Source organism: Taeniopygia guttata, chromosome 3 (assembly GCF_048771995.1).
Source record: "Taeniopygia guttata chromosome 3, bTaeGut7.mat, whole genome shotgun sequence".
Taxonomy (NCBI): Eukaryota; Metazoa; Chordata; class Aves; order Passeriformes; family Estrildidae; genus Taeniopygia; species Taeniopygia guttata.
In genome coordinates this window covers 101,032,074-101,055,238 of record NC_133027.1, presented here as the reverse complement: position 1 = coordinate 101,055,238, position 23,165 = coordinate 101,032,074, and the positions used below count along the sequence as shown (strand labels likewise).

At 37.0% G+C, this 23,165-nt stretch overlaps 1 protein-coding gene across 10 annotated transcripts in view; it reads left to right on the top strand.

The window, feature by feature from the left end:
* Positions 1-23,165, top strand: part of MTA3 (metastasis associated 1 family member 3) — a 230,054-nt gene that overhangs the window by 165,747 nt on the left and 41,142 nt on the right. For all 10 annotated transcript variants that reach the window (XM_072927512.1, XM_072927516.1, XM_072927515.1 and 7 more), the window contains 6 exons: positions 1,280-1,354; positions 6,305-6,363; positions 8,890-9,014; positions 9,855-10,006; positions 10,990-11,212; positions 19,329-19,415. In XM_072927512.1, the coding sequence (XP_072783613.1) occupies positions 1,280-1,354; positions 6,305-6,363; positions 8,890-9,014; positions 9,855-10,006; positions 10,990-11,212; positions 19,329-19,415 (721 nt within the window). The remainder of the gene's footprint in view (positions 1-1,279; positions 1,355-6,304; positions 6,364-8,889; positions 9,015-9,854; positions 10,007-10,989; positions 11,213-19,328; positions 19,416-23,165) is intronic.

Below are 23,165 nucleotides of genomic sequence, written 5' to 3'. Positions count from 1 at the left end.
GAAGATTTATTTCAAGACATAATTTACCTGAGAAAGTAAAAGGATTTTAGGAACCTGAATTTGTATACTACTTATTGAGACATCAGCATAAACATTTTGAATACTGCTACTTTTGGATCAAATGTAAGTGTTCAGGGATTCACACACTTCTGAATGCTTCTGACTCTGAACCTGAATCAAGCAGCTTGAAAAACTAGTGAGCTCCTGCATACAGGGAGAGGCAGTTTGAGAAGGTGTTCCTCTGGTGTTTTAGGATTTAACTAAAAGTGCAGGACACTCTTTTTTTGGCTTAAAACATGCAGAAAGCTGCCTAGTTGGGTCAGTAAGGCTGGAAAGATCAGTTTCCACACCTGTATTTTCTGGAACCTCTTAAACATCATCCTCATTTCTAGAAAGCAGATAATATTTGCATTAATGCATGCCTCTAGAAAATATAACATACAAATAAGTAATGTTTCCAGCTCATGAAGAAAAATTGCATAAATTTTGGATAAGACATCCTAATTTAAATTCTAGAAAGACCTTGAGTTAAATAGATTATTTGGTGATAATTAAAAATGATTGCCTAATTTTCTCCCCTACACCTAGGTTAACACTTTTTTTTTTTTTTTTTACTGATGAACGTGGGCACCCAAAATAATTGTCATTATCAAAGTTACCTTGTTTGTACAGAGATTTGTGTGAAATATTTATTGTCAGTATCACTCGTGTTGCTCAGGGTAACATTTGTCCCTCGCATTCTTTTGTTTCTTGTTAATAGTTGAGAGCATGTGGGAGTTTATGCAAAACTATTGGTAATGTATGAGCAGCTGAGTTGTTATGGGACATGAAGAATCTGAACTATGTATGGTATCCTTTGTATTTTTTAAGAGTAAAATTATCATGAGACTCGAGCACAGTCTTGTCAAGATGATTTCTTTCAGTCCTAATGTTATTCTCCAATGGACACACTTTTTAAAAGAGATATTACCTTCTGTGTTTCCTAATGGAAAATTATCTGTTTTGATAATTTTGTTTAACTATGTGGCCTAAACAGAATAAATTACATGTAGATTTGGATGTGTGATACCATAATTCAGCATACTTATTAACTCTAAGGAAAGGTTGTGTATTACTAATTGCAATATGCGCTTGTTTGCATATGGATTCTAATGCAGTCATTTAACACATTCAGGTTTTAGCATTTGTCTCAACTGTACTTGAATTTAACATGTGTTTTATAAGAAGTAGACATTGCAATTTCTTGGAACCACTTTAATTTGTAAAAAATGTTTTTCAGCTCCCTTGGAAGTCTCTGACTAGCATCATTGAATATTACTACATGTGGAAAACCACTGACAGATATGTGCAGCAGGTAATTCAAATACTATTTCAGAATGAACCAGTCTGAGACATTCTTTAAAAAAAGTGTTGTTGTTAAACCATAAAAATATACGATGGGAAGCCTAAGGTAATATTTTCAGGTATAGACCAGTGCTGTTACATGCTGCATTGGTGAATCCTCTGGGGCCTGCTGTACATCCCATAGCTGTGAAGAGCTTTTTAACCTATTTGTATTCTATGCTGGTTTGAAGCAATGGGATTCCTGGTTCCTCCTTCAGTAGGGGAACAGATGGAAATGGCCTGCAGAGCAAATGCTTTAGGCTGTGAAGCTCTGCCATGGGACCGAAGGAAGCACAAAAATACATTGTGTTACAGTGGCTGCTGGTGTGATGAACCTTTTATTGGTACTTCTGGACAAGGCATTACTTTGGCATTACCAGCATTTCAAAATTGAGACCATTCTGCACACAGTGGGTTTGTTCATCCTGATTGAGTGTTCAACTGTTTGGGTTGAACAAAAACATGTTAAGATTACATTGGGTACCAATACTGGGATATTTTTAGCAGGATTAGGCAAAATGTCAGTGTTGATACTTTTAATATATTGTACTCTTTATATATTTACTCCTTGGTTTGGACCATAACATACTTTAAAAGGCTCTGTTTTAATTTCCGATTTAATGTTTAAGCTAGTAGTTCCTTTATTTGCTGCATAATTGATGGTGATGTTATGGACAGTGTATTGAAAGTAATTTTTATGCTGTAATAACTACAGCTGTACTCTTAGATGGATCTTTGGACTTGTTTCAAATTAAATGTATCGGGGATGGTTACTTCAGGTTGTTCTGATTTATTTGAAATTATTTCTACATCATCTTGTTAGGGCATGGAAATTAAGGGAAAGGTCTTTAACTGCATGGTAGAGTCATGGAGTAACACTTTGACATTTAGTTCTATGGATAATACAAATAGTATATAATATGCTCCATTTAAATACATATTTTTCTAGGTTTGTCACCATTCATTTCACTTTTAACCCCTTTTCCACTGTTGATTTTTATTCTAGAAGGGTCTGTCAACAGATTTGCTGTGCATCTTGTCAGCTCTTAATGGGTGGGCAGAATATTATCTTTAAGAATCAGATAAAAATGTGACTTTTTCCTGAAATAATTGCTCTGGAGTAGTTGGTGAAAGACTAAGATTCCTTTTGTATTTCTCTAGAGCTCTGTTATGATTCTATTGCTACAACATTTAAGGTGTGTGTGTTAAGACTGAATATCCTTCTGCAGGATTAGGGTTGTTACAGGAAAATTACATAGGCTTTATGGTTATCTGCAACTTGAATGCTCTGGTAAATAAATGCCTCTGTTTTACTTGTAACTAAATAAACTTCCAACATCCTGCTCAGATCATGGCAATACACTCAGGATGGAATTCTTTAGACATGTTTTTTCAGGGTCCTGTATGAGATCGTCAGTAATAAAACCAGTGTAGGCCAAATGCCTAATTTTTATCCTGGTTAACATTCCTATAATTCTTCCTAAGAAGGGATCAGGACTTCATCATGCCCTTGTTTAGATTTTTTGGAATGGTAAAAAATGATACAGTTCTGTCAAATCAATATCTTTATGGGTTTTTTTCCCAAAAAGAACAAGCAATGATAATTGAATGTAGTTCAGGGAGAAAATGTATTCAGTAGTAAAGTGGAAATTTCAGAGTCATTCTTCTCTAAATCTCATGTTGAGGGGCAGGGGGGACTGGTGGGAATGGGAAGATGAAAAAGGTCAGTGCGCATACTTGAATCTTAAAATACAATCTCTGAGTTCTAGATTGGTTTTAATATGAAAAATTAATTTTAATTACCTTTATTTCTTTGTGTGAATTGGATGTGTTGTGTCAGGCATAAGAAAGGTTTCTTTATCATAATTGTTACCTAATGTTATTCTTGCTAAGTTTTAAATGTGGGGATTTAATGGCAGTGGAGGTGCTGCTACCACCTTGTTTTGAAAATATCTTCCCTTCAAGTTAAAGTGAAGGGAAGATATGTTAAAGTTCTCTGAACTTGTCTACCAAAACTAATTCAGCCTTGGGTAATCATTTCTGGTGAGAGGGCACTTCTCATGACCACTGTGTTATATATGGTGTTTGAGGAAGGCCAGGTTTGATTGACTGATTGATTGTATTGAATGAAAATTTATTTGTGGTGTTCTCCTTGAATGTCTGATTCAATGGGAAAAGATTTTACTGAGACTGTGTAAGAGGAAAAGAGTGAACACATTAAATGGTAGCTAAATTGCTCTACTGCAGCAATATATTACATTTGGCTCTCATTTATTTATTTCCACTGTTGCAAACAGTACAAATTTAGGGCAGTGGTTATTTCTTGGGATATTTGTGAGTTGATAGTCTTAACAAAATTTCTTAAAACCCATAAACATTATTTTTCAATGCTAATTCATTGAAAGCAGTAGACCCCAGGTGGAAAAACTGGATTTATATAGTCTGACCTCCCGTGCAATGCAGTCTGTAAGACCTGTTCGAAATACTGTTTAAGATGTAAATTTTTTTTTCCAGATAAAGCATCAACTCTCTTTGTTACATTGCTCCAGTAATTTATTACATTGCTCCAGGGATTTGTTACAAACTGGTGCTTTGTTTCTTATCTAGATATTTTCAGTTTTAACCTTCAGCTTTTGCCAGTTCTGTCTCTAGATTTCAACAGACAGGGGTTTAATCTCAGAAATCTCTGCAACTATTGGTAGTTTTCTTTCTGTATCCTTTCCTCTCTTTTGGTACTTTGAAATTGGTATGTCAGTGAGAATTCAAGCTGTGACATGTTCTGTTGCTTTTACAGACCAATGTTAGCCATAGTTTTAATGTATAAAAATATAGCTTATACTGAAATGCCATTGCATTATTTTTTTTAGAAGGCAGCTTATAATTCCCTTTAGTAAATAAAAGAGAAAAGCAATTGTTAAATTGCATTTCTTGCAACCCCCATGCCAATACTAAAAGTATGCTAAAATTTAATCTATGTGTATATAGTCACTTCTTATTGACACTGCCATCAGGGCTTAATACAGCTTCCTACACATGCCTTTACATTTTGACAGTGCTTCAGGGCTACTTTCATCCTTTTTGGTCCTTTATTGTATTTTCTCTTTCACTTGTGGTAGGTGTAAGATTTATTCTTTTTTGTAGAATGGACCAGTTTGTTAGGAAGCTCTGAGGAATGTGTGGCAACCCGTTGCCTGGCAGTAGCACATGCTTCTTTCAGGCTGCAAACAAGTTCTGTATTGTTGGAAATAATATGAGAACAAACAAGAGACAGTGTGGAAAACCTGTGTCCTGCTGTTAAGCAGAGGGAGTTCACCATTGGGAGCTTCTCTGCTGGGGCTATGAAATGTTCTCAGATTTAAAACTACCAATTTATGAGACTTGGATCATGGTGCTGCTGCTGTTCTTTCTCCTTGCTCTTGTAAAAAGTGACCCAAGCAGGCAGAGCAGACCATGTTTGCATTTTTCTATGGGCCTGCTGAGGGTAGAGCAGTGTTGTCAAGTCTGGCACTGGGGAAAGATTGCAACTGTACCAGCAGTGTCAGTGGGGCTCACTTCTGTAGCTCCAACAACTGGGCATCCATGAACAGCGGGAGCTGTAAGGGGAAAAAAAAACCTGCTTTGGAGATAAATGGAAAAGAGCTCTCATTGCACAGGAATTAATTAATGGTGGCATGGACTGATTAGGAGTCTATTTGTTACACATTACTCCTTAAAGTTGCAATTTTATAAATGGACAACACAGAGGCAACTTAATGAAATGGAGAAGAATGGCAGCTTACACCAGGAGGTTCAGTCAGACTGCTGGGCCAGTAAAGCTGAATAACCCTGTAACTCACCTCATGGCTCAGGCAAGGGACTCTCAGAGCAGTGTCATCTAATGATAGTTTTCTCAAGGTGGGAAATATTTTCCTGGATTATAAACCAGGCAAAAATTGGATATCAAAAAATAGGAGTGCAGCAGAGAGGAGAAATGGCTATTGCAGGTGAAGGACTGAATTTTAATCACTTGATGAAGACAGGTAGTACTGATTTATTATTGCTGGCTATAAATGTGTCCCCTCCTCTTTTTTATCCTCTGTAATGAAATTGACCATAATTCAGATCCTTTTCTTTCTTGCTTTTCCTTTTTTCTCTCAAGGGAACAGAAGTAATGTCTTGAGTACAAAAAGTACAGGGAATGAATGCTTTTTCATCTTTTACATAAAAATGTTTTGGAAAATCTGTAGACACCTGAACTTGGTATTTCTTGTGCCACTGCTGAAAAAACTGTTGTCTTAATTACTTGTATAATATATGGCAATAACTGAAACTTGTCAATGCTATAGAAATGCAAAATGGTTTGAATTTGTAGCAAGTATGAAGAAAGTAATGATTTAATAAATTCACAGACTATCTTGACAGTAGTATAGCTGTCCTGTTACTGTGATGTTCCTGAGCCGCAGTTTTGATGGCATTTGATGCTAGTAAGTGTTTAGTTATTTCTAAGACTCGGTGGACTTTATTGTTACTAGTACTGTGTTATAAAAGCTCAGCTTCAGTTGGACAGCAGGCAAGAAGTTTTGTTACATGACTGATGAGGAACACAATTTCATTCATTTAGTTTCTACTTAATTCTCCACTGAGGGGTAGCCACAGTGTCTATATGGATATGATTTATGTAAACTGTCGTCCTTACAGTTTTGTTGTCCTATGTGAGGCCTGTGAGTTTTACTGGGAAGGACAGCATATTAGGATTTCAAACTAATACTAAAAATCAAGAGCTTGTTTTTTATAATTTTTGTTGTGTAGATATCTATGCTTGTTTTGGAAGCTCTTCTGAAATCACAAAATACAAATAATTAAAAGATGTATTGTGTACAGGTTTATGAAATGTCATACCTTAATGTAATAAAATATTTTAATGTTTTAATTTTTCAACTAGAAACGTCTGAAAGCAGCTGAAGCAGAAAGTAAATTGAAACAAGTATACATCCCCACCTAGTGAGTATAAGAACAAAGTAATTTTTTGAGTAATATACAGGTAAAAGTGTGAAACAGTAACAAGCAGTTACATGCATGGTATTTTCCTAGTCATCTCTCTAATGGTTGCTTTAACAGCATTTGTTATATGCAGAGATATAATTAGAAAATGCCAGAAACTCTTGTCTTAAGTGAAACCTTCTTACTTTACTGATCTTTGTTTTTGACCTGCAGTCTTTTTGTGTGGAATAAGAAGTTTTACAAAGGCTCATCAAGTACTGCCTGTGGACTGTTCATATGCAAGAAGAGCCTATTAATTTAAAAAGCAGATTTTTCAAAATAATACCTTCCAAATCTCTGTAGCATAACACTTCATATTTGCATAAGTGCAATATTTCAAAGTAGAAGCAGTTGATAATGTAGTTACATTAAAAAAATCAGACACTTTCCCATTACAGTTTTATCTGGCTGATTAAAATCTGTTCTTCATATAGAGACAAGAGATGTTCTGGTTCTAAATTTAAGGTAGCACACAGCCCCAGATCTCCTGTCTTTGACCACGTGCTATTAATTCAGTCTAGTTTTCTTCTTGAGGGATTTTTGATCTGTATTTCTTTTATATTTAAACTGGATGCTATATCTGCTTCTGTTAACATGTGGTTTGCAGAAAAAAAGATAAAATCCCTCCTTCATATTCATAATTTCCTCAATATTATGACAAGAGAAAGGTTTCCAAATCACTTTTTTCTAAGCTTTCTGGGGTATATTCAGTTTACTTATATATGAACTTCCCACTGTTGTGAGTGTTTGTATAACAGAAGAATATAATAACAAAGGAAGTACTTTGCAAATACTTTTGAGGTTTTGTAAAAATTATATACAATAGAGTTTCATTTCTCTCTTAAACAGATGTAACAATGAAAGCAGCAGACTGTTAAATTAATTATTTTAATCTTATCTCAGAACAAATTTTGTGAGTTTTGAAGCTCACATCTCTAATAAGTCACGCTGTTTAAAAAAAAGCTAAAAACTCTAGTATGAGTGTTCCCTAACCTTTTCAGATGAGTGGTTATGCTTTAGGAAAACCATAAGGTGCTCAGTCTTTACATTATGCTTTCTCAATTTAATTTCCTCAGTCCATGTGGACAGTTATGGATTTTCAATATGTTCACAGTAGGGACCAGCTGTGTTGGATGGCAAAATGTGTTTCCAAATGTGGGGGTTTTGCACTTTTATCTTACTGCCTGTCTTTTGCCTCCATTTCAAGACAAAATCCCTAGTCAACTGTAGGAGGATGGTAGGATTTATCAAGGATTTAGTATCTGTGGTGGGCATGGGATTGCTAAATGCCCTACTTCCAGACTCATTTATTACATTTGAAATCTGAGTAGAATTGATTCTCAAAGCTGAGCACCTTTTTGAACTTGATCATTAGGTGTTTCCTGTAATTGCAAGGTTCTGTCCTTAATTCTAGAGAGTCCCTTTCAATTCATGGCATTTCTGAAAGGTAACTAAGCAACAGATCATAATGTAGAAGACTTAATAATCTTTCAAGCTCTTCTCCTGTACCCTGAGCCCAGGATCAAGAATATGGGGAAATTGTAAAATTGTCTCTTGCTGCTACAGTGAATAAGGAGAAGGCAGGAGACAGACTTGCTGGCATTTGAAATAGAGACTTGATACAGCAAAGGTTTCTTCAATTGTCATTTTAACTTTTCTTGAATATATTTTATACTACCTCAAATGACAAATAATTATCTTAGGAATCAATGTATCCAGTCTTGCATTGTATTGAGAATAATTAAGACTCATAAAGTTGAAACTCTGGAAATATTGCACTTAATCTAGTGAGGAATTATATTAATGCTCTCTGAATTAATTGACCTGTAAAGTCCTACTTCACTGAAGTATTAGAAGTTACAATAATTACGAGAATCATATAGTATAATAATAATATTAAAAAGCCAAACATAAATATCCAATAAACAGTTAGCCTTCTTAGAAAGGAAGTAATTTAGAAGAGAACTGAGACAGAACAACCTGATATATGGGTGAGTTTTGCCATAGATATAAGACATTTGTACTATGTGGGCACTTCTTTTTCAGACAGGAGGCTGTTTGACCCTTTCCTGGGATCAACAACCTTGTTGTATTACAGGCAGTTGCTCTTCTTGTTATACTTCACCCAAAGTCCATCTTTGACTTGTATACCTTATCTGTTGACTAGAACCACCTTCTAAAATTCCACACTGTGTCAGACTGTTGTTAATGCTTTGACCCTGAGAGATGGTCTTTTATCAGCTTGCCATGTGAGCACACTAAAAGCTGCAAATTGGAGCATCAGAGCTGCTCTCAACATAGCAAGTGTCTGAGAATGCTGAAAATAGTAGAGGAGTACAAAAGTTACTTTTGCTGTTTAGAGAATTTTTATAAATGTTGTCAGCACACATCAGAATTCCAGAATTAGATTGTTTGTCTTCATGTTGACTAACCAGTTAATAAAACAACCTTTTTTTTTTTTTTAACTTAAAAAAAAATTATTTAAAGCAATAAACCAAATCCAAATCAAATATCCAGCAACAATGGGAAACCTGCTGCAGTCAACGGAGCAATGGGAGCCTCTTACCAGGCACAAACCACAGTAATAGGTCGGGCTTGTGAAAGCTGCTATAGTAAGTAAATATATTTTTTAATGACTGAAGAGTTTAGGTGAATCTTAATATGTGCTGTTAGAAAAAAGGTATGTACTTTTGTTAGCATGTGACAGAGGATAATTTGCAATTGCTCTTATGGCAGAAATATCTTCAAGGTAGAGCTACCTTCAGTATATTAATTAAAATATTCAAATATCTTCATGATTCATAAAGCATGGAAAGTTTAAGTAGTATAATATGATGTCATTGATCTATTATTCCTTTACCTTCACAAAGATGGATTCAAATTTATTTTTGTTTTTTCTTTAAGGCTGCAGGGGTTTTGAGATTTTTTTTGCTTTGCATGGTTTTGGGGTGTTTTTTACCCCTCCGCTGTTGTTGGGGGAACATGGAGAGGACTATTGTTTCTTTCTAGTGTTTTGTGTTTTTCTGATAATTTTTGTTGGACTTCTTGAAATAGCAGCCCTCAACAGAGGTTATATGAGAGCAGATATAAAATCCAACTTAATTAGCCTGTCTTTCAGGGTGAGATTAGAAATACTGGGTTTGTTGGTTTTTTTCTGGTAGTCCTCTGGGAGAAAATCTCAGCAATACAAAGTCCCTGGTTTGAAATTCATTAAAAAAGCATTTCCCAAATTTCCATTTGGCGTTCACCTCTCTGGTGCGTTTGTAAAAATAAAAAGCAACAAGCAATTCAAGTTCTTACTTTCTGTGTCAGATATATTAAATATTTATCCATGCAATGCTGTGCTGTTGCCATGTGTTATGTACATTATATAGTCATCTATTACAGCATTTGGATTGACTGTAGTGAATATAGCATGCACCAGTTCACCTGTGCTGCTTTCTCCTCCTTAGCTCCGCAGTCTCACCAATGGTATTCTTGGGGCCCTCCTAATATGCAGTGTAGGTTGTGTGCATCTTGCTGGATTTATTGGAAGAAATATGGTGGCCTGAAAATGCCCACACAGACAGATGAAGATAAGCTGTCTTCCAGCCAACCTACAGAGGTAGGACTGTGTAGACAAACTTTTCTAAAACAAAACATGGTGCTTTTAAAAAACTGCTGTGATTTGATTATTTAATGGATTTTTTAATGTATATATTCAACTTTGGTATTACAAAACTCAGTTTATTAATCCTTTTTCTAATTTAAGTAGAACTGTAGAGTGCTCAGGCCTTGCCATATCTTTATTTGACTACTTCTTGTATAAACAAGCATGCACTTCCTTCATTTTTTGTGTACAAATGTAATTTTTTCTGTCAAATGGTGGGTTATCTCTGAAATGTTAAATCTACTATACAATATCTCATTTAGGATGGCATTATATATCCATTCTTAACAGAGATGTCTGCTCTGTGGCTTATGGCTTCCTGCATAGGCCTGCTTTTTGTACAGTGCTTAGCCATGTTATTCATGTATTCCTGTGAGTTTGTGCAGCTGGGGATGTTTGGGTGCTGTGGCTCAGATGTTTGGGTGCTGTGACTCAGATGTGTGTGTGACGCTCTCTGGGATGTTTGGGTGCTGTGTCTCAAATGTGTGTGTTTCTCTCTGTGATGTTTGGGTGCTGTGGCTCAGGTGTGTGTGTTTCGCTCCCTGAGATATTTGGGTGCTGTGGCTCAGTTGTGTGTGTTTCTCTCCCTGAGATATTTGGGTGCTATGGCTCAGATGTGTGTGTTTCGCTCCCTGAGATATTTGGGTGCTGTGGCTCAGATGTGTGTGTTACGCTCTCTGGGATGTTTGGGTACTGTGGCTCAGGAGTGTGTGTTTCGCTGCCTGAAATATTTGGGTGCTGTGGCTCAGATGTGTGTGTTACACTCTCTGGGATGTTTGGGTGCTATGGCTCAGATGTGTGTGTTGCACACTCTGGGATGTTTGGGTGCTGTGGCTCAGATGTTTGGGTGCTTTAGCTCAGATGTGTGTGATGCTCTCTGGGATGTTTGGGTGCTGTGGCTCAGGTGTTTGTTATGCTCTCTGTGTTCCATCCCGCAGGAGTCGCATGTCCGAACTCACCTGTCCCGGCAGGCCACGCAGGGCACCCCGGTGCGTAACACGGGCAGTCCCAAGTCGGCGGTGAAAACACGGCAGGCTTTCTTTCTGCACACCACCTGTTGGACAAAACTGGCCCGTCAGGTCTGCAAAAATACCCTCCGGCTGCGGCAGGCAGCACGACGTCCCTTTGTCCCTATTAACTGTGCTGCCATTAAGGCAGAATGTAAGATGTTTTTTTAATTCTTAGTTCTGTGTGCTGTGCTTCCCACCCATTTTTGTCTTTTAATTTTATTTTCTTTTTCAATAAACATTTCTTGTCTATACGCTTTTGCTTTTCATTTTTTTTTTCATTTGTCCAGCATATTATTGACACATTGGATAAAGTCTGGTTGCCTTGAACAGATCTTAGGCTGTGGGAACATTTCAAGTTAATTAAAAAGGGGATAACTATAACCTCATTCACTTTTAAAAATTGACATTAGCAAAAATGGAGAGCAGGAAGAGAAAATCAGTGACACAACATACATTCTTCCTACTAGACAGAATGAAAGAAATGTTCTTTTCTGTTGTTTTTTATTCCTTGCTGAGCAGAACCTATAGATCTGTACATGTACTTTTTTTCAATGAGATTGATCAAAGAATCGGGAGCTGGGGTTTCATAATAATTTAAATGTGGTGTGCAATAGAGTCCTTTGTCACTGTGACAATCGGATGGTGGTGATAGCCACATTTATTCATCATAGTTGCATCATTTTGGTTTTTTTCTGTTCCAGTTTTAAATTTTCATTCCAAATGAAATTCTGCATTATGCTTGTTTTTTTATAGCCAAAATAGAAAGATCTGATGAATGTCTAGTAGTATGACAAAAGGCTATGAGTTTTGTAGGTAGCAACAGTAAGTCTCTTCACCTGCATATGTGTGTAAATTCTGCTGCAAAGTCACTGAATATTTCAACAGCTTTTGTATCTGCACTGTGCATATTGTTTTACTGTTCACACTGTCTGGCTATGATTCCCAGTCTTCCATAGATACAGTTCTTGGAGCAGATGCTTGGTATTCCAGGATGAGGCATGCTGGCTCATTGTACTGTCAGTTGTATTAGAATTGAAGAGAACTTTTAAGATCATTAGATATAGGGTTTATAAGCATGTTCATTACATTAACACTAAATGTTTTCCCAGCATACTTATCTGGGATGCAGATGATGTCTGCACTGTTTATAAGAAATTTACTCCACGGAGGCTTAAAATCTGATTTCGAGTAATTATTTTCCCTTTATGTACTTCAAGACCAGCCATTACGCATATGCAAACTCTTCACCTACTTCTGCAGTACTCCAGAATTGGCTGAATATTTCTGTTCATTATCTTTGTCTAATTTTTTAAATTGTTTTTTCTTCTTTTAAATCTATGCAAGTCAGGAACAACTTTCAGATTTCAGGAAACCATGTGTCAACTGTGTGAATAAAATGAGTTGTTCTTCATGGAAGAAGTATATCTAAAGATGGATTAAGATTATATTTTTAATCTTCAATCCAAAATAAAGGTTACTTTCTGAGAGAAAGGTATTGTACCTTTATGTTTCTGCTGAATCATGGAGGGAAATTCAGAAGTTCACTTAAACCTTATATCTTTTTATCCATATCCACGTTTTTTTCTCATTCGCTGCAGCAAAAAAAAATTCAAAAGATGAAACTTTTGCTTAAGGAGAAGAAAAAACAGAAGAAAAAATTTCATCCAACTGTTAATTGTTATACTAGGACATGTGTTCAGCCTTTAAAGAGAGGCATAAAATGCTGAACTTTTCAGCTGGGAATAGTAATTCTTGCTTCAACTGGCGGTGCTGTGTTTTCTCTTTGCTTCTTTGAGTGAAAGAGTTCTACATCAGATTAAAAGCAGGAGTAGAAAGACTTTTTTTCCCCTGTAGTGTCTGTCTTTCACGATTCTTTCTGCTTAAGCAAATTTTGGACCTTGTGATTTTGCCTTTGAATTCTGATGCTTCCTGATTAGACCTAACATGGGTTGAAGACAAAAAAGTCATAATTGTTAATGTTTTTTGAACACAGCATTAAAATAATGTTCTAACAGTGGAAACCTAATTATACCCCAACTAATTTAAGTCACATTTCTTAGTATACACACACATATACACACATTCCACATTGTGGAATCCATATTCTATTTCTGGCAATCTCTCTTTCTGTGGAATCATTACACTGCTCTTACCTGCATTGTCATTGTCATGTTCTTGGTCTAGTAAAGGCAAAAAAGTAGAGAAAAAATATTTGCTAGTTTTATTCCTGTACTATCATCTGGTGACCTGTTCTCAGTGCACTCTGTAGATTTTAATGTTATAACTAAATAGTCTCTCTTTTCCTGTGAACGTCCTGAATCCTTGTCTAAGGTTATCTTGAATTTTTGGATTTTTGGGTTTTTAAATAAGATCTTTAATTAGCAGTAATGATTTCCTATGCTGGATCCACTAAGTAATTACAGTATTGAATGAATATCTGTGTTGGTGTTAGAAATGTTACACTCATGCTTAGCTAATAACCTGGCCAGAGTACGAGGTCACTAATGATGTGATATGTCATGAGATAGTTACAAGGCCCAAGAACTGATCTGGAATTTGTTTTCTGTATTGGTTTGCTGAAACTTGAATCTAATGGCTGCTTAGATGCTTTGTCAGACTCACCTGACTATGTGTGCCAAACCAGTTCTTGAAAATGTAACTGCATTTCCCAACTATATTGCATTAGGCACCATAACAACACTCAGAAACCATAAAATCTGAATACAAAAGGATTGGTGGGGCACTTATCCCAGCTGCATACCAGGTTTTATGCCCGCCTAATCTTGTGCAATTTGTTGAAGTGCCAGGTTGTAAATGAAACTGATTCCCAGATCTGAGAAAGACTGTCTGAACAAGTGTGTCACAGCTCAGTCATAAAATAAATTGGTTTTTGCATTCCACCTGTGTACCAGAATGCATCTGCAGGTACTTCTCATGTCTTGGAGGAGGATGGAAGCTTCTGAGAATGATAAGCTAAGGCCCAAGCATCTTTTAGATGAAAACCAGTTTTTGACAGATTTTCTCTTATTGAATGTCTACCCACATCCTCTAACTCAGCCTGTTATATCCACTGGCAGAAAACAAGGTCCTATTCTGTGTTCTTTGTTCCTTCAGACAGAGAGTTAAACTTTCCTCATTAATGAAGCCTGTAGCATGACCCCTGCTCTGGTGCTAGCAGGAGGTAGTGGAGAGGAGGCATTTACATCCCAGCTCAATCTTGGGATGGCCACCAGGAGGTTGAGAAGACACAGCACCTCCTGCTATGAGCACAGCACATCATGGAAAGCTCAAACTTTGTTCTGTCTGAACTTAATAGACTCACTGTGGTTGGTGACAATAAACTTGTCTGATGGTTCTTCAGGAATAATTAGAATTGGTGAACTGCTTTGGTAAGATGAAATTGTCGTGGTCTAAATCTCATGCACTACCTCCTTTTTAGTTTGAATATATTGCATGGCGTTTTTAGGAAGTTAAACAAGACCTTACTGTCTAGGGAAGGTCTCTTAATTAGAGAAAGGCAAAGTGAGCATTTTTCTCAGCAGTCACTGACAAGACTGGATCTGTTTGCAGCTCACAGGCAGGTCGATAAATGCCTGGCAGTGAGCCATGCGTCTGTAAACATTGCTTCAGCACAGGGAGACTTTTGAGGGCTTTTTTTTTTTTTCATTGCTTGGATATAGCTTTATTACTATAGCTATATATATTAATTATAGTAATTTAGATCTGGATAACCACATGCTGTCTGTGTAGACATGATTGTCAAAATGTTTTCAGTGCATGGTAATATATTATCTGTGCAATATATGTATAGTTATCTGGAAATGGGTGTACTGATCATGATGAAAATTTGTTATACATTTAAATCTTCAGATTCATTAACAAATGTGGTACATAGTACTTGCTAGTGATCTAGTTTGATGAAACAAAGACAAGTGAAAACAGTAGAATATGCAACATATTACTGATTTGTCTTTGTAACCATAAAGCTTGTATTTTACTGACATACAGCTACCTATTCATCTGAATTGAATAACATTTATGGGTATTGGTTCACAAACTGTTTTGCCTCCTTGATTTTGATAGCTATGGAAGAGCTTTTAGCTTTATCTAAGATGAAAATATTTTCTCCGTTGTTTTCTTTGAAGGCAATTTGTCCCAGATTTTAATAGCCAGCAAAAAAATTGATAGAACATATTATTTTTTCCAAAGTTTCTAAGAATACAATTCAGAGAATACAGTACATTCATTAGATGATCTGCTTTTTCACAGAGATATGATAGAATGTCAAAGAGAAATAACTTGCTAATGAGAGTCTCTCTAAGCTTAAGAGACCTACAAATCTAATTTTTTAAAAAAGTAAATAATTAGAAAATACTTTCATTTCTAAAAGCACAGCCTCATTTTTTATCATCTTCTTGGCATTACTAATTTTATTCACCTCTGTAATGCCCTCATCAGTCATCATGCTTGGCAGCTTTAAAGTCTCATAAAAAATGTGTTTCACACTCTGGTTTGTAATGTTATTTCCTAGAATTTTTTCTAGTTGTTCTATGTCCTCTTTAGGGTTATGGTGCCCCAAATTATGTGCACTTCAAGATACAGATTTCCCATAATTTTAAAAAGCTATGTTTTCTATTTTCTTATCATCATGATTTCTAACATTCTGATTTTGATTTCTTTTTAGTACTGTCTAGATATTTTTAGAAAGCTGTTGATGCTGACTTCATGAAATACTCTTATGCTTTGTGATAGTTTAGGAGCTATCATTATATCTATATATTACAGTGATTTTACCTCTTCAGAATTCATTTACATGCATTGCTTGATGCTGCTCCTGTCCTTTGCTATCAGTTTTAGCTTTGATTATGCTCAGAAATTTCTTATCAGGAAGTTTTAACTCCTAATCACCTCTTTTGCTGCCCTTTTATATGTTGAACAGCACAGATAATTAATTTTAATGACGCTTTAATTAATGAAAAAGCCTCTTTTACCCTGTAACAGCTGGACAGCAGAGGTCTTTGGTGACGCAGTTTGGTAAAAGCTCTCTGGAATGCCAAACTGGATGCCAGATCAGCTGCATGTGAGCAGGTCATGGTCCCCTCAGAGGGTTCTTGCAGGCCTATGAGACTGGCACTTACTGGTTTTTAGGACATGTAAGTAGGAAGGGACACTGGAGGTTTCTAATCCCACCTCTTGCATAAGGTTCATGTGCTTGTGGGCCTTTAGGCCAGGTGAGCTTTTTGTATCTCCACAGATGGAGACTGCACGACTTCTCTGGGCACCTGCTCCAGTGTTTGATCACGCTCAGAATAAACAATCTTATCCTTGTATCTAACAATCTGCTGCCTCCCAGCCTGGCTGCTGCCAGACAGGAACAGTGTGTTGTCCTGTCACTGTGTTCCTCTGGGCTCAATGTCCCTGTGCTCTGCTGCTGGGAGGCTGCAGGTGCCACCCAGGTGTCTCCTTGTCCTTCCCGTCTCAAGGCTGCCCAGACCCAGTGTGTCCTGTGCCCAAACACCCAATCCATCCTGCTCCTGTGTGCCTGTATCTCCTCTGTGGTGGGGAGGCCGAGCTGGACACAGGCTCTGGCTGTTGTTTGCCGTGGACTGAGGGGAGAGGTGAGCTCCCTCGCCGGCCCTGCCGCGCGTGTCGGTGCTCACGAGGCCCAGCACGCTATCGTCCTTCCTGCTGCAAGGACACACCACCGAGTCATGAGAACACACTAAACTTGTTTTCCCTTCCAAGGTCTTTGTTGACTCCCTTGACATTTCCAAATTTAACCATGTGCCTCTATTAATAATGCAACCTTCTGCCATTCTGCAGACCTACCTACTGGAGAATGTCACCACATTTGCCCTGGTTTTGTTCTCTTGAACCAAGAACATTTAAGTGTTCATTAAACACCAGCAGCATGTCTGCTCAGCAGTTTGGATGAATTCCACTTGGTCCTGGTAACTTGGATCTACTGGTTAACCAGTTTGTTTTGAAATATTTCCTATGGACGCTTCAATGTGACACTGCTCATACATTCCTCATAAAAGTATTTTGGAAGTGAGCTTCTTAAGTGCTTCTGCAATGAACAGTGATACAAGGAATGCATTTGGCTTTTCTGCTGTGCTTTTATCTTTCTTGTGTATTTTCCTCACAACTTCATAATCTATTGCTACAGACACCAGCACACTTTCTGCTTTTGCTATGTTTGAAAAATGTACTAAAAAATATTAGATTCCTTCTTGTTATAAATGTATTTTTTTTCATAGTTTCCACTATTTCACTGATCTTACTAAGATTTTTATTGCTCATATAAAAGATCATATTTGATCTTAGGACTTGCTTTTAATTTTGGAAATTTTGATAACTTCCTACCCAAATTTTATTCCCCAGTTTTACACTTGAGAATGATGCACAATACAACTTTTGTGTTTTTCTCTGTAGTCTGCATAAAGATCATAAACTTTATTATACTTTTTATGGGAGCAATTTATTGTGGATCAAAATTTGCTGCTGTTAAACATACTTTACTGTTTCAATAGATAGGTGTGCTTTGGAATACTCACCTTTGATGAGTATGGTGCTTTATCTCCAGAATGAAAATTGTGCTCTCCTTGCAGTATATATTCCCAGTCAGCATATAAATACCACAACATGGTTCAATATCTTTTTTTTACAGTGAAGACACATAGATGGAAATTTTTCTTGCTAATTATTTCTTAGGTGATGCTTTGCTGTTCTCAAAGTAGCTATAAAATACTGTATAGCCTCTGCTTATTTTACTGAGGGAGTCAGTGGAGTAACATCATTCTGCTCCACCACTTAAAATATTTCAGGTGCTTTGCAATATTAAAAATATTCCAGGCACCAGGGTTGTGCTTTTTGTGTTTTGTTTTGGTTTTGTTTTTTTTTTTCCCTAAGCAGAGTATGTTTTGTGATTAAGAAAAAATGACAAACTACTAAATGTACTTGGCATTAGGGCTCTGGAACATTTGAAAACCCATTGGCATTTCCAGAATTTTAGGTAGGTTCCTTAATTTATTAAAGTAAGTTGTGCCTTGTCTGCTGCACTGAAATCATCTTGAACATTTGAAATGCTTCCAGTCACTGCTGTGCATTCACAATCTTCATGATTTTTGCACAGATCTAGATTAGCATCAATAAAGGGATTGTAAATTCCTCTACATGGTGTCTTATCCTCTTCCTGTTACTGTTTACTCTGTCTCATGCGCTGGAATGAAGCAAACAGGAAGAGTTTGGTGAAACACAGGGAGAAGTTGCAATTATAATCTATTTATAATGTGTCCCTTCTGTAAAACTTGTAGGTAGGTATTTGTGGGAAATTATTCCATTTGAGAGAGCTCCCAATCTATATTATCACTATATGAATGCAATTTTGTCCAGAACAGAATATCTGTATTCTTGGGATACTGGAAGCTCTCTATGAGGGTTTTTATGTGCTCTTGGAAGACAGATAAGACAGATATATCATTCTTAATAATTAAAAAGAAAAAAAGACATGGTCTATTTCCAGTTGTACTGAAATTATTTACTGAAACCTGCTGCCTTGCAAATTTTTGCCTTAAGTTGACTGACTTCATTGTCTAAGCATGAACCTCTTTATGTTAACACCTTGTGTTTTGGACATGTGGATGGAATCTCTGCTTCTGTGTTCACAGCAGCAGCAGGAAATTTAAGGCAGTTGCTGTGCTGTTGGTTTTCATGTACTTAGCAGAAAATTACCATCTTTCAGACCTTTGAGCTCTGTAATACTTGGTTATGACTGACCATTTTGTCAAAAACTTTACAGTGAAGAGTTGTATGATGAAAATCAGTAATTCCAGCTTTAAATCCTTAACTCTATATTGTCCCATTTAGAGACAGAGAAGTTTGTAGAAAAAAAAATCAATGTAAATCACTTTTAATAGCCAAAACTGCATTTTTTAGTATTCATATTTTCATCTGTGTTCCATTTGCCTGGCTGACTATCTCCAGAAAGACTTTGTAAGCAAAAACTGTAATCTAACTGATGTTAAAAGTTACAGTAACTTAAAAAAAAAAACCTCATAGCATCACTTGCATGTAAGAGGACATGTCCTGCCTTTAAATGTTCATTATTAGAAGTATTGATGATTAAAAAGAGACTCTAAAAGGTGGGCTAAAAGAAAAAAAAGAAAGTGGTGTTTAAAATGCAAGTCAGAAACTGGTTGGTGTGTCCTAAATCTGTTTGTAATAGTAAGATATTTAAACTGAGCTTTATTCTTTAAAATTCTCAGATGCAGATCGACATTGTGAACTTGCTGGGAATCCTCTGAAGATAAAAAGCACCAGAAAACCACTGTCATGTATCATTGGGTATTTAGGTGCGTATCTGCCTCCAGAGAATAACAAACCAAATGAACATTCAGTATGTACTGAACCTTCACAATCTGGTATGCACAGAGAGATTTATGGTCTTAGTAACATGAAAAAATTCTGAAGTTAATAAATTAATGATAATGGTGGTCCACTATGAGTTTCAAAACTGCATGGTTGAACTTGCAGGATATAGGCAGAAGTCCTCCTGATACTGTTTTGAAGTGTCAGAGTGAAACCTGATGTAATTTAGAATGTGAAAAATAGTCTGGCTCTCTAAATAAAAATAATAACTGTTCAAAGGGGAGAGATTCTCAGTATGCTCAGGGCTGCTCTACTGTGCCCTTTGTATCCCTTTTCAATGCTACTTTTACTCAAAAGCAGGGGACCTCAGCCACACTAAGACACATACCTTATAATTTGATGACCTAAGTTTAAAAGGGCCAATGAAATGTGTACTGAGTTCACAACCAAGAGGACAATGAGCCCATAAGTAAATGGGGAGAGGAAAAATTCTAGTAATAGTGATTCCTTGCAATGGGCCATCAGTGAATGTTAAATATTTACACAGTCACATAAGAATTGTGGTAACCAAGAGGCTGTTAATCCTCAAATGAATACAGAAATCCATGTGTTGATCAGAGAAGGAGTGAATAATTCTTCTGTGTATTAATCCTCTTCTAGAGAAGTGATCTCTACAGCTGAGTGTAGAGCTTAGTCTAGATGTTTTGCTCATAATTTCAGTCACCAGGAGGTTTTTTTTGTACCAGATCAAAGTAAGCAGTAAGTCACTTGCCTTAGTGAAATACAAATCAGCTATTAATGTAGTTACAACAGTTCTTCCAGGACATCAGTTTTGTCAAAATACTAACTTCAAGAATGTGGGTAATGAGGAATTAATGCATTCTCACTGAATTTTGTTTCCTCCTGCCCTGGAGTTTAAGAAAAAAGCCAGGGATAATTCCCTGCAGACATCCCAGCTCTGTTTGTTATGTGTGTTGAAAGGACTGCTTTGGTTGACTTGGTGGAGTTGTGGTTGTGCAGGGAAAGCTGGACAGGGGCGGGTTCATCCAGATGACCTGTCTGCATGTAAAGAGGAAATTGTAATGTGGAAACTTAGAAGACACATGTTTTTAGTGCCATGTTATATAGCCTTTGAGGAGTTGTCTTGACCCTTTTGGGAGTCTAAGTCTGAGTAAATGAATGAAATTGGAGTAAATGGGTGAGTAGTGTCAGGCAGCATTTGTGAACTTACATGAAGGTCTGGTCGAAGATTAACAATGCTAAAGTATGCCAGGTGTCTGTAGAGTCTACTTAGAATTTGACTGTATGGGAAGTAATGGTGTCTCCCTGCAGCTGAGGAAAACAATGTGTGTTATGGGGATATGAAGTGAACCCAGTGCAGTTGAACATTCACCTGAATTTGCTTTTTAAGGGATGGCTAGAAAATGGCTTTTTGTTTGCCATGTAGCTTTGTGAAATTACTTTAGTTTAGTTTGTTTGTGGTGTTTGTAGTCTATTTGGGATTTTTGCAGTTTCAGTAAAGTAAGTAAATCTTGCATTATTTTTCTCATAAAATTATTATTATATATCATGTCATAACTTATATAGGAGGCACTTGTTTTCTTTTTAAGATTTGTGCTGTGCCATTCTCACAGCAATTTGTTGGCATACATTTAACAGTGTGCCAGGACACTACTGTTTTCAACCTTTTTGGTAAGGCAGGGAGGATTTCAGTGTCTTGCACATCCTGGGTCATCACTTCCCTTTATCTTTGTTCTGCATCTTGGCTGCAGGTTCCACAGGTGAGGTAGGACAAGCATTAATTAGGCCTTGTCCTCTCAAGAGCTGGGGCTAATTCCCTGAAATCTCATCAGCCATCACTGTGCTTCCTAAAACAAAACTGCTCTGGTGAACCCCTGGCTAATTAAATGTCCTATATTGCCTCCTAGTTAAGAGGAAACCAGGCTAACACCTCAGCTGGGATACATGTTGCGGAGATGAGGTGACAGAAAGGCTGCCTAAGCCCCTCTGGAATCCAGAATGTTTATTGAGGTGATTGGTAGAAGACTTTAGCTTCTCTTTGTTTACCTTGGGTTTTTTTATTTTTTACCCTACTGACATAGTGGAATAGGGAGAAGTTTTTTATGTTGTTATTGTTATTTCCTTGCTTGAGGCTGAAATCTGGTCCTATAAAATGGGTTCCTGATATGTTTTTGAAACGTTATTTCTTACTCCTATTTATTTTTATTTCAGAATGTGGCTGATTGGTTATTTGCTACTGGTAATGAGATAATTTGAATGCTACAGTCAGTTCTGTGAGTTAGAACAAGGGACAGCTGGCTAGAAGATTTTCAGTGAAGTGCTATGCAATAGAACAAGGATAAGAGCAGCAGGAATTAAAAGATTTTGATAACTATTATTCCATAATACAATTATATGAATGGATAATAGGCAAAACTCCTGAAATACCTCGTTACTCTGCTTGGGTGTGGTGAGGCAGCTGGTTATAAAGTGCAGATCTAAAGCATGAAAATATTTGATATGTAGAGTAGGAGTGAAGTAAGGTGTAAAGGTCTGCACAGGAAGGACTCAGTCCATTGGGAAGTGGTCCTGGCTGTTTAGCTGAGTTCCTTTCTAGAACTTAAATGTAGAGCTTGGTCTTGCTACCTTCCTCTACTGCAGAAAGAGAAAAAACAGCCTTTTGGTAAACTAATGGAAGATTAATGAACTGAATACAAGTCAAAGGAAGGAAATGTTTCCTTCCTCAATTGTTTACTCACCCTGAAAATATAAAATCATTTCTCCTATAGGTTGCTGATGAAAGGAGATGGAGTTCTCATATACTGGTGCAACTGCTGGGATTATTGTGGTTGCTACTGGAGCTCTTTGGCAAATAAAGTAATATTTTAGCGTTGTTAGCCCTTGGAATCTAACATTTCCTTCAGAAAACTGGAAAAGATTGCTAAATGAACATTTTAGAATTCAAATTCCAATTACCTTCAGCAAACGGCGCAAGTGTATCTATTTCAGTTTAGAGTTTTGCCTTAGCAGTCAGTGGTGTTCATAACATTAAGCATGCCTCTGTTCCCATTTTAGTAAAAAAGCAATATATGAGATGCTTGTTCCCCACAGCAAGAAAAACAGGACATGCCATGAAATCTTTTCTGTATGAAAAGCAGATTAATTCTGCAGTGAATGGCTGCAAAAAGCTCTTATCTAATTAAGTGGTGGGAACTTTGGTGATGTCAAATCTGCAGCTCTGCCCTGAAGTGGCTGGTTATCTGTGCCTTCCCTCTCTGCTGTTGTAATACTTGCCTGTGTATTTCTCGGCCCTACTGTTTCTTACCTGGCCCTCTTGAAGCTTCTCATGGGAGTATGTTTATACTTGGAGAGCGTGATGGCAAGTCCCAACCAAAGCAGTGGTGAACAATTAAGCAAAGTCTTTTCCAGTGTGAAAATTGTTGGTGTTGTTTCCTCCTGGCACGCTGTTCCAGTACAGCCTGGCCAAAGGCATGAGGCCAAGAGCTCCAGGCAGGGCAGGCAAGCACTTGGGTATCAGACTTTGGGCATTCCTGAAGGAGGAAAAACATGCTATTGCAGTGGGCTTTGATTTATGCAGTGGTTTCTCTTTCTCCTGAATGATAGCCGTGGATAGCAGAGGCTGGAGAGGCTCCTCCTTGGATATCTGGCCTCACTGTAGATTTTGCATCTCCCCAACTTCTGTGCTCCATTTTATAAATAGAAAAGCAGAAAGA